Below are 12,835 nucleotides of genomic sequence, written 5' to 3' on the forward strand. Positions count from 1 at the left end.
CCGCGCGCCTCTACGCGCACGGCCAACTCGCCCGGTATATATATACACAGACTTAGCCCTGCAGTCTACTCCCCCCATGTTTAATTTATACTTATGGATCAGAACTGGTTTTATAGTTTGCCTTCCACTTTTGCTTTGAATAATTTTGTCCTCCGCGTGACAGCCGGTTGTTATCAGAGAAAATTGTTTTCTTGTACATTTCTCTTTGTATCCTAAAAAAATTATATCTTTTTTTCTGAAATATACCGAGGTCTGAGGGGCAAGTTTTGAATTTAGAACTGATAGATCGTTAGAATTTTTATTGACCGTGCCAGTAAGAAAGGTGTTATTCGCAAAAAGTATTTTAGCTAAAGGCATTTCTGTGTAAAAGTTGTCAGTGAAAATATGATAACCCTTGTTCAAAAGATCTGAGACAGTCAACAACTGCACAACTTTTTCTGTAAGCAGATCAGTCCAACCTGTCAAGAATAGTTTCCTATTGTACAGTTCCGTGTGGATTATATAATTATACTTACTTATATAATTATACTTACTGTGTAGTGCCTCATATATATTTTTATTCCAAACCAAGCATGTCTCTTATTCAGCATATACATTATATGAACAAACCTATTCTTCATTCCTATCATGGATACATCAATAGACAAATTTTGATGGGGGGGGGGGGAACTTCTTGAATGAAGTATTTTTTGAGTCCAGGAACGTTAAAAAGTCCTGTGTACTTGTATTATATATTGCTCACCTATTGTCACACACAATATTTCACTTTCATATCCAACATTTTTAGCACCATAGCACTTCGCCTAATTCAACCACACATCATAGAGTTAATTATATATTTGTTTCATACTATTCTCACTGCTCATTAGAAACATGTTTTAAGATTTCATCAAATATTGTGTATTTAAATATGGCTAATGATGACCCCGAGTAGGATTGAAACTAGTCCCATGTAATGTAAATACACGCAGTGTAAATAAAACTATGTAGTGAATAGGTGGCAAACTTTTATGTTTACAATTTATATGTAATCTCAGTTCAATACGGACCATCAACATGAAATTCATAACCCTTGAAAATGCCATCATATCGGAAAAAATCGTATCTAATGTTTCCGTATCACTGTTGGGTAGTTTTTATTTGTGTATTCAGTTTTCTCGCTTAACACGTTATTTTTCCTTGTCCCCTGCAGAAACATCGTAAGGAGGCTCTACTGTAATTAGTTCCTTCAATTCTACTTTGCACAGTTTGTTTAGTTCTGTCATCCTGTCCACAGCAACTTTGCAGCCAATCAACAACTTCACATTTTTTGCATGAAGCCATGGTATGACATTTAACATACACAATGCAATGGTATATGGCACTTCTTCTTCGTCTTCTTCTTCTTCTTCTCCTTTTTCTCCTCCTCTTCCCGTCTTCTTGCGGGTGCAGGGTCTGCTGTTTTAATACTGGCTCGCCATTTTGCACGATCTTAGACATGGTGTGGTCTTAAGTGGGGTTTTTTTTTTTTTTTCGTGCCTTCTCAGTGCTGGGTGCAATGCCCATTTGCTGGCAAATGGTGTCGTTCTTGACATGATGCAGAAGTGTGATGCCAACTGAACAATGGGGCATACGCATTTCCATGTTGTGTAATTGATGTTTCGTAGCGCAATGGCACCGACCATAACTAATGACTGAAAGGTTCCTTTACAATGGAAATTAGGAGATCTATAAACCATTCCTGGAAATGAGTGTCATCAATTCCTTCATGGTAGTCACCAGTATGTTTCAATTTAAATAACAACGAGCAGTTTTGAACAAACTCTACTGAGTTGCCAGAATGACAAAATAAACCTCCCTCCTTTTCCTAATTTAGTTTCCACTGATCCCTTCAGTACTTTAATATGTCCACCTCTTCTTAAGACAATGTCCTAATAACAAACTAGCCAGATAACTTTGTCAAAATCCGCTCATCAGAGATCCCTTAAAAAACAAAATCAATTTTCTCCATAAGAAATTTTCTATTTGAGTATGCATTCCTATCAAAATCAAGATTCTTCAGTATGCATCTCAGTAAGAAATTTGAACCTTGGAAGAGTTCTGGAGTTTTAAGAGAAACCATGAGATTCTTTATTGTTGGATACCCAGACTTCCAGTTGTAGTAGTAATACATGTGGCAGAAAATTGCTTCCTCCTGAAATATATCTACACATGTCACCCATTTCATAGTAGTCCTCTTTTTTCCCAGGTTCATTAATATTGCTCAAGAGCAGCAGTTACTTTTCTTTACAAATGAGGAGCATTGTTTCAAAACGTATTAAATGCAGTCGAGGTCAGAATACGTTCTGATGCGGTTCCTCCCCAATTAGATCGGGTCATTTAGTATTCTTTCCCATAGGAATTCAGTGCTGAAAAACATGATTCGGAACAAATTGTATTAAGTGCACCACGGCGAGCGGTTCAAAACGTATTATGTTCACAATAATGTTTCCCATCCTGCATTTATCCCACTCTTTTGTTGGCTGTTTCCACTATTTTTATATTGTACTCGATAGTGTGGTATTGCTTGCATGCCCGTTCACTTTCGATCACAATGGAGGGCTACTTACCCATAGGAGAGCGTTCGAAAGGAAGTAGAAAGTGAATAAGGGTTGCAATTCTGTTGCAAGGAGAAAGTTGATATAATTGCAACTGAACTTACAAGAACGGAATACAGCTTATGGGCGTAGCTATTCTAGTCTTTTATTCTTCTTTTCTATGTGAATACTGGTGATCAAGCAAAAGTGATCTGCTCAAAATTCTTTCAGAAATTGTTCAGGATAAGCCAAACCAGGATTAATAATATATCCAAAGCTGTTAAGAATGGTAAAGGTGTTCGAGAGAAGAGAGGCGGGAATAGGAAGAGTGCTCTGTTTGCTGCAAAGAAAGAAAAGGTGATTGCGTTTAATTCTCAGTTATTAGGAAGGGAATGGCATTACAACAGGAATAAAAGTCAGAGGCTTTATCTACCAGCAGAGTTAAACATAAACAGACTCCATAAAATGTATAATGCGAGTGTTTCCGCGGACCTGAAAGTGAAAAAGTGGTTCTTCCAGAATATTTTCTGTACACAGTTCAACATTGGGTTTGGGACACGATCCACAGATGCTTGTAGTTACTGCGCTCGAATGCTCTTTCAAATTAAATCTGAAGAATGTAGTGCTAAAAAGAACCGTTTACTAGCTGATTTGGGAGCACATAAAATTCGCTCACAGGCTTTTCACAAACTTATCAGGGAACGACCTGCTGACGCAATGTCCTGCTTTGAATTGCAACAGGTACAACCATTGCCTAAATTATCAATTGGCAAAGCATTCTATTTACATCAAATATCATTTTATGCACTGTGTGTTACCGATATCAGTATTCAGGATCCAAAATTTTATGTATGGAATGAGACTGAAGCTGGAAGAGGGCCAAACAAGGTGTAATTAGGTGTTACTTCATTTATGATGACGTACATTCCGATAAATCGATCACCTGTATCAGGCTGTTCGTAGACGGATGTGGAGGCCAAAACAAGAACATGCATGTTATCCATGCTCTAGTTTACTGGCTACAAACCAAAGCACACGCTAACATTTTCATGATTGTTATCCTTCCTGTCAGAGGACATTCCTTTTTACCCGCAGGGAGGGTTTTTGGTGTTATAGAAAAGTTTCTTCGTAAGTGCTCTGACATAGTTACTCCAGAGGAATACCGAGAGATCTATCAGTCTGTGGGGACTGTAAAACATCTAGGAAAAGAATGGGTTATAAGGAAGTACAAGATCCTCGCCAAGCATTAAGAAATTGGACGGGATTAAAGAAATGAAGGGGGTGATTCTGAAGAAAAGCGAGAAAAGTGGTCAGAACCACGTTACAGTAAAGATGGAACCAACGTACAGGTTTGATGACCCCTCAAAGCGATTCGTAACCCTTCTGAAACGAAGCATAAGGCTGCGCCAGGTACATGAACCTCCCGTAATCGATAAACCAACAGCATTTATCTGACGCTAAAAACTGGATGTCAAGAACCTGCTGAAAACCAGATTTGGAGACAACTAGAAGGCGTTCGACAATTTGCAATTTTATGTTTCAGCACTAAACATCGGTTCAATACCAGATACCGGTAGGCCGACTCATGACGACGACTGTAACTGTTTGCGTGAGGAAGAAGGATTACCTGCAAGACTGTAAACATCCATATAGCATTAATAATGTGTTAATAATAATTTACTGTACATGATGCGCTATAGCTAACAATAAAGTCAATAAAAATCTTTGGAATCAAATGAACGTTTCAAATCATATTATGTGAATTAAAGGTTGTATCAAAACGTATTTTGTTCAGTGAATTGGTTCAAAACGTATTAAGTGAAATTTTATAATTAGAATGGCACCTTCACATATTGGAAAATGATTTGAATCGTGACTGATTCTGGAACATAACCTCAATACCTAGATACCCCGATATCACCCTGAATTAAAAGTATTGAAATAATGTGGGCACAAGTGAAGAACTGGGTAGTTTCTCACAACATCACATGCACTATTCATGACGTAGAGAAACTAGTTAGACAGAAATTCGTGTCAATATCTGCCGAAGACAGGAAGAGTAAATGTGAACATGCAAAGAAGGACCTAGATACCCCGATATCACCCTGAATTAAAAGTATTGAAATAATGTGGGCACAAGTGAAGAACTGGGTAGTTTCTCACAACATCACATGCACTATTCATGACGTAGAGAAACTAGTTAGACAGAAATTCGTGTCAATATCTGCCGAAGACAGGAAGAGTAAATGTGAACATGCAAAGAAGGTGGAGAAAGACTTCATGAGGGATGAGGAACCTCTCAAAGAGTCCCTTGTGATCCATCTGTGAGCGATTTGAAACGATACTCCTCAAATATTAGAGATCGGGCCAGCTAGGAAGACATCTGCTCAGACGTGCAGTTTGGACAATCCAGCGTAGCGCATCCCCTCCTTACAGAGCTCCTGCTACAAGGACAGTTATAATTATACAGGAAGTTAAAGAATCGTTTTACTTTCTAATCAAATAGGACATGTCAAAATTCTAAACGACGACACGCCATCCGGTGAGGACGACAGAAGTGATGACGGAGGACTCAGTGGAACTGAAGAGCTGTAGAGGACATTATAAAACAAGGATGTGCTCATTTTGTGAACATAGTGTCATTATTTTATTACTTATTATTTCAGGTGTCATTCAAGTTATCTTTGTATACAGACATTGTTGCCTTTTAATCAGCATATGTAGACCCTTTATGGTGTGTCTTTTTATATTTCGTTTCTGAACCTGAGAACCATTATATTGTTAAAAATGTCATATCGTTAAGTCACATTTCTTAAGAGAACAACAAAATCTTGGCATTAAGGAGCTAGGGTCAAATGATCATATAATCTAATCCTGCTTTCTCGCTTTATAGCAATAGTACTTTTTATTATTATCATCATCATCATCATCATCATCATTATTATATTATTATTATTATTATCATTATCATTATTATTACTATTTCGTTTCACCCTCCTTGGGGTACGTTGAATCAATTCTTTCTCTGTGTGTTGTTCTTTTCTTAGTGCCCAGTATTTCTTCATTCCTTCCGATCTTCGTTTCTTCTCGGCTTCCAAGATAATAGACTTGCTTTTAATATAGATTTGTCTTGGAACCTTATATTTCCTTCTTTAGTTATTACTTTAGCTGTTCTAATGAATAGTGAATTTTCTGTAATTTATAATTCTATCAGCACTTTTTCAGTTTCTTTAAAGCAGTTCGGTTTTGTTTTGTGGTTACGGAAGAAGTCAAAGATCTGTTCGGTTAATCTATTAGAGTTCATTCTGAGGAGATGATGACCGTAAAAAATATCGCCCTTTTTCACACAGTATCAGAGTTTTTTCGATTTTCTTGTAGTATGTTTCATTCTTGATGTACATATTATTATTATTATTATTATTATTATTATTGACGTATTTTACATGACGTGGCTCAGGTTATGAAGCCTGCTGTTATAGCAAACCATATTCTACACTGCACATCTACAGAGTTGTAAAGTTAATTTTACATTAAGTTATAATTTAAAATAATGACTACGCAAATTGATACGCGAAAAAGATTTTGACAGCTACTATAATAAATTATGTTCGAACTCCTTAAATCTATCTATCATCTGTAACACTTCTAAATAAATTCATTTCGACTAGGTATGTCTGTAATTTACAGCTGGAAGGGAATTCCACCAACTGAAAATCTGCAGAGTGTTACATATCAGTTATAACAAATATTTTGAGTCGACTGTACGTCGCCACAACACCGAGCGAGAAGGAGAAGTCAGCGTTCTCGCTCGCACGACTCTGCTTTCTCACTCGCACACTTCCCCTCACCGGCTGTCTTCCTAGCTGGCCCGATCTCTAACAAATGTGTTCTTGAGTAAGTTGCATGCAAGCGGGCATTCTATCAAGAGCCTAACCAACTTGTATAAGAGGTCCAAAATTAGCCTTTTCCTTTCCAAAGGGTTTTCCAACAGCGCACACCAATTCAAAAGCTTAACTTCAGAGCATGAAACCCCTACCAAGTGTGTGGTTTTTCTTATTGTTCCATAAATATGACATATCACACAACAATGCATAGGAAACTTTGTAAGAGGGACAAAGCTGAGAAGCATGATCCTTTTACTATGCGGCCGAAACCAACTCCTAGTGGTCAACAGAAAGAAGAGTCCCTAAGTATCTCATCCCCAGTAACGTTAGTCCACCCTCTGTCAGTCACTAAGTAAGCTCTCCCTCACTGTAGATATTAACCGTAACATCTACGCATATCTGACTTATGAATTTTCTTCCTAAGGAAGTGCAATGTTAACATGTTGAGTGCCAAGCCGATTGTAGCACACTATTCCACTGGTGCCAGGAATGAATTTCAATAGTATTCCGCTGGTGCCACAGCAATTATATGTCTTGTAGGCTGTTTATATAATCTTGGGATATATTAATATGATGTACTATGTAAACTTTATCTCATCATACGAAGGTCATGTGTGATGCCATATGGTGTCACATCAATTTTTGCTAAGCATAAAACATAGCATGACGCCATACGGTGTCATAGAATTTTTTGATGCTTTATATGGAATGTACAACACAAATTTCAAATATGTCAAATTTATGTGATAATTCAAACTAACACAATATTTATGAAAACCTACTGAAATGCAAAACAAGTCCTTATATTACATATTGTTACCCCCGTCTGGGTCTGGGTGGGGGGCGCAGATGAAGAATACACCCCTGGTATACCCTGCCTGTCGTACGAGGCGACTGGAAAGTGGCGACCTAGGCGCGGACACGGATTGTGGTTTGGTACGATCTGTTGGACCACCTATGGATGGGAAGAGTTGAATACATCCACACGTAATTCCTGCCTGTCATAGAAGGCGACTAAAAGGGTCATGTGGCCATCGGTATGCTCTTTATTCTTTTTGAGGGTTAGTTGTAGACCGATTCAAAATTCTTGATGTGCGTGCTCCTGTGGCTGAAGATTTAGATGCTCCTGGCTTGTAAATGGAATATCTTTCTGTGTCCCTACACAAGGACCTCAGTCATCATTGTGCACATGATAGTGTAAACCATTTGCACCAGCATCGTCCCCACCTATAATGACACTATCAGTATCGCCACTGTCTTCCACATCACTTGATACATTCATCATGCTGTGAGTGTACTCATCGTCACTAGCGTTATATTCAGTGTCATCAACACTTACATCTTTCTCTCCATCAGAATCCATAAGTAATTCATAAATATCTAATTCACTAATTCCCTTCTTGGTAAGTTATTTACCATTTCTACCAAGAATATTACCAATATCTCCCATTTCTTTATATTTTTGCACAACTACACAAACCGAATGATAATTCGCACGTAAACAAGGGAAAAAAAACAATGCCTGGGGCGCTATCAATGATCACTGGCCAGTCAGTGATTTTGAAAGAATACTGTGGCACCAAATGGTGGCACATAGTAGCAATACATAGCTGGAATAGACCCTGTAGTTCACACTTCACGTAGTACCAATTTTACGCGCATAGATGTTACAGCTGATTTTCTACAGCGCATTGCCCGAAACTCTGCTGTGCCGCCATATGGCGTCACGCCATCTCAAATTTGAAGACCAGCGTGACACCATATGGCATCACGTGGCACCCAACGTATTAATGAATCTGAGATATAATCACTCATTACAGATCATTTTCAACTTTACAACAAATTGTAACAGAACAGGTCCTGGGTTACTACACATAAATTAATTCATATATACCTGTGATCTGTCATAGGAACGTAAGGTGCGTTGAAAATTGGCAGAAGGATTTCCTCCACCTTCTCCTCTTTCAGGGCCTGCTCTCGTACTCCTGACATCTCCACTATCACCTGGTTCCTCGTAACTTAATCCACGGGAATAATGATAACTACCCCGTCCTCGTCCTCTTCCCCTGTCTACACTACCACCTCGTCCACCGCGAGGAACGCCAGATATACCAGCAGGTGTCTTCGAAGTTGAGCGAAGTACAGCGTCACTGTTTATCCCACGGTTCCACATTCGCTGTAAAAACAGAACAAGATAAAACACCATCGGGTCAAATATTTGATATACAACCAATGTGATAAATATCTCTGGATTAAATGGTAATAAAACCCCATTTCAGAAGTTGACTCTGAACAACGAAGCATACGAACCAACATTCTATGAAGGGTTCACAAGTGAAATGTTCCACTGAGATTACACAAGAATGTTTGTAGTTACTAAAAATATGTACTTGGATATCAAGACCAGTAATTAAATAACAGTCCTATGAGAGATAACAAGTGGAGTTCAAATGCAATAGCATATGATCAATACCCTACTTGGCTGTAAAGTTCTTTTACCATAAAACAAATTTATCTAGTTTTCAATTACAATAGAATGAAGAGAGAAAGGCATTTTTCACATAACAACATGGCAGCAACTAGACAAACAACAATGTAATTCAGTATATTAATTCGAGTCCGTAATTTCTTACCGTCTCTTCTTCTGTCATTTGCAACAAAGCAAGTGGAGGCTGAGTTTTCTCGACATATAGTGCTGGTACACCTACTATATTATCTGGAGCTTTCACCATACGGTCAAACAGAGCTAGCATCTCTTCCCTCCCATATCGATGTTCTGCTAATTGATAGCGTGGCGTTGACGAGATGGTGGGCTGTGAGCAGCCATCCTGAGAAAGGTTACGTAACCTGAGAACAAAGGATGAAAATAAATCAGTAATAACGCAAGAACTCACCAAACACTGGATGGGATAGACTGGATGGGTTCAACAATGGATACAGCATCTATACTATAAGGGACATTTGTTAGCATATACTGGCAGGAAAAAAAAAAGATATTCCATTCTATGACTTAATTATGAATCTGAGCAACAATACTCAAATTCATAAGAAGGGTGGAGTTATGATGGTGGAAGTGATATGCAAAACTCGTCCACTTGAAAAGGTGTGGTATGTATTAATGAATGAAATTATCACTTGAGCCACAGTGGCTTATTCTGCCTACATATAGATGGGAGCTGATGGAAGTGTTCATAAATTATAATACTACGAGATTGATATGTAATTTGTAGAAGTGTTGTTGTGGTAGAGGAGAAGAAGTCATTATATTCTTCTTATCACTGCAAAGCATGCATATATGCCTATGTTCACACCTCATCAAGATTGTGAATTTTGAATTATATCTACGTTCTTGAATACTACGAAGAATATTTTTAAGACTTCATCTCGTATATTCCTACAGCTAAGTGAACTAATTTCTTACAACAAATGTGTTTTCAGGAAATTCTATTTTAAAAAATTTCATAGTGTCAAACTTATATGTTTTAAGACCATTGAAACAACTGTTTCAAATACTTTGTTCTACACGCGATATGGCTGAAGATGACCTTTAAATAGGTCAAAACTAATCCCATTAAATGTTTATATTTAATTTGTATTGAAAAGGTGGAATAACTCACTTTTTATTTTATTTGGTTTAATCAATGAAGCTGCAAGAAGAAAAATGAATGAGAAGTTGAGGTCAATAAATACGTGGGCCGAGAAAAATTTGTTTATAAATGGGCTTTTGGTATTTAGATCTACACTAAAAAGAAGGGCAAGCAGCACAGATGAGGCAATTTAGCAGCAAGCTTAAGACTGTAACCTGCATAGGGAAGAAAGCATAAAAGTGAAGACTGTAGAAATTTCTTTTTACATGGATTAGAACATTCAGTACTACTGATGAAGGAAGAGGAAGTACAATAGAAGAAGACATTGAAGACAAATAACACATGACAAGGGAAGTTAGGATGCATTAAAAAGAAGAAACTGAAGTCTGATTTGGTACTTTAAGAGATATAGTTCCAAAGGTGCCCAGCCATTACTGCTGAGCATCAAGTACCAAAGTCTATGTTGAACCAAGCTTTAAATCTATTCATCATAATACGCATGAAGTATATAAGAAATCGTGCAGAGAGATTGGAAATGGTCATGTAGAAAGGTAAAAAGTTTGCAAGATATTGGAAAAGGAGAAAATTTCAATTTTTTAGCTGAGAAAAGATCATGTGATGCGTGTGATTCCTACAAAGAAGGTAATCTATCAGAAGATGAATATAATCATCACATAAGCAAGAAGTGTACAGAGCAAATGAGCATGCGATTTCATATTTGTTTTCTTTACGATTTGCTTTACATCGCACCGACACAAATAGGTCTTACGGCGACGATGGGATACGAAAGGGTTAGGAGTGGGAAAGAAGCAGCCATGGCCTTAATTAAGGTACAGCCCCAGCATTTTCCCGGTGTGAAAGTGGGAAACCATAGACAATCATCTTCAGGGCTGCCAACAGTGGAGTTCAAACCCACTACCTCCCGAATGCAAGCTCACAGCTGTGCGATCTTAACCGCATAGCCAACTTGCTCAGTCTGCAATTTCTTCTGCTTCTGAGAACACAACAGTCATTAACAAAGATATGCAGATCAGCTTGATTTGTCCAAAATTACTTGCATCCAAACAACGTAACTGCTAAAAATTGCAGGTACATAATTTCAGAATTTATGTTCCCATTTATGTGTGTCATGTGAAGGTGGAATTTCCTCCAATGAATTTATGTTATGTATTATCAATTTCCTGAAGAAACAACTCAATTATAAGTTATACTTTTCTCAGATGCCTGACCCTATCAAAATAAAAATAGGGTAGGGCTAGTGCCTTATCACTATCAGACATCTCGACAAAACATAATGTTGAGATTGAACAAATAATTTTGTAAAAGGGACATAGAGTGAAGGAGGTAATCAGTCTCTATTCACCTTTACAACAGCTGTTTTCTCTACCCATATACATACCGGCACATTATGTCAGCAAAATGGAGGATGCCAGATATAATAAAAAGAATAACTGATCATAATACACAATAATTGAAATTAATTAATACGGGTCCTCCTATTCAATACACAGACATTTATTAATGTGAATCAATCACATGTCATTCACATGAGGTACTAGTTTCGGCACTAAACTTGTGCCATCACCAGCCACCGAGTCAAATCAGCTCTGTCCGCTGATCAAACAGGCTGCACAAGGTTCCAAAAACCCCATATTAAAGTGAGAATTAATTCTTTGGCTCTAACCAAGTCCATCATATGCACGTTTATTTTCGGAACCAAACCACAGATCAAACAAAGTGTTACATTCATATGACTTTAAACTCTGCAGCGTAATTTCAACAAGATCAAAGAACTAAAGACATACAAGCTGGACAAACCACCATATGTACAAAACAACGGAGTCATCGTCATTTTAAAAGGATTTTATACTTAACTGCAATATTATCATGTGCCATATTTTATTTAATATTAATCTATGTCGGTGTTACAGTGTGTTTTGAAGTTGTTTGTGTTTGCCTGATTTGACTCGGTGGCTGATGATGGTTGGTTCATGCGTTCATGAACGTACCATTTGATGATAATTTTCGCTGTTTTCGGTACCTTTCATATTTCTCTAAATTTAAGTTACATGGTGTTCTTACCTTAATTACTTTTTCTCGATCTGGCTACTTTTCGTTGATTGCTTACAAGTTTCCTTCGACGTGCACTCATGTTACCGGTTAAACGAACTCTGTGCACATATTTTCCTTCACTTTGCGCTGCCCTACGTCATTCCTTCTTGGTTTCTGATTGGTTGCAGCACCTTAACATGACTGCTTACGTCACTGGCAACTTTTCTCTTGACTGGTACCGAAAGTGTATCCTTCCGCGCTTTCTTGTTCTTTTATTGGTTCTTTTCGTTGTTTGCATTTAGTATTTATTATATTTATTAATTGTAAATGTTAAGGATATTCTTTCTGGGTTCCCCTTTTCTTATTGTTTGGTTATTTTTTGTTAAGATTTCCACGCACAGTTTGCAAATTACTTTTGTTAGTTTTCCAGTACTATGTTGCGTCACATCTGGAATCTTCCTTTGTGCTATTTAAGCGACATGCATGCCTGTATGCTTCGCCTTATCATTCCGGATTTGGCCGGAATCGCCGCCTGGTGTTCCGCAGCAGTTACTATGCTGTACCTTCTTGAGAAACATATTCGCTGCACGCATATGTAATAGCAACTTCTCTTCAGCGTGCATCTTTGCTACAGTCAACTCAAGGTTGTTTACCTCGCCTTCATCACTCAGGTCTGGTTTGCTCTGAGCACGTTAGCCAGCCAGCTGCACCGACGTGGCCTTGTCGGCCTCGTACTTCACATTTGAACACGAATAAC

The 12,835-nt window shown here is 37.9% G+C and overlaps 1 protein-coding gene across 3 annotated transcripts in view; it reads right to left on the bottom strand.

Moving 5' to 3' along the window:
• The window catches only part of Gyf (GIGYF family protein Gyf), a 485,965-nt gene that overhangs the window by 433,493 nt on the left and 39,637 nt on the right, over window positions 1–12,835 (bottom strand). For all 3 annotated transcript variants that reach the window (XM_067150103.2, XM_067150101.2, XM_067150102.2), the window contains exons 3-4: window positions 9,073–9,286; window positions 8,334–8,615 (exon numbers count right to left, since the gene is read on the bottom strand). In XM_067150103.2, the coding sequence (XP_067006204.2) occupies window positions 8,334–8,615; window positions 9,073–9,286 (496 nt within the window). The remainder of the gene's footprint in view (window positions 1–8,333; window positions 8,616–9,072; window positions 9,287–12,835) is intronic.

The sequence above is a fragment of the Anabrus simplex genome, chromosome 6 (genome assembly GCF_040414725.1).
Source record: "Anabrus simplex isolate iqAnaSimp1 chromosome 6, ASM4041472v1, whole genome shotgun sequence".
NCBI lineage: Eukaryota > Metazoa > Arthropoda > Insecta > Orthoptera > Tettigoniidae > Anabrus > Anabrus simplex.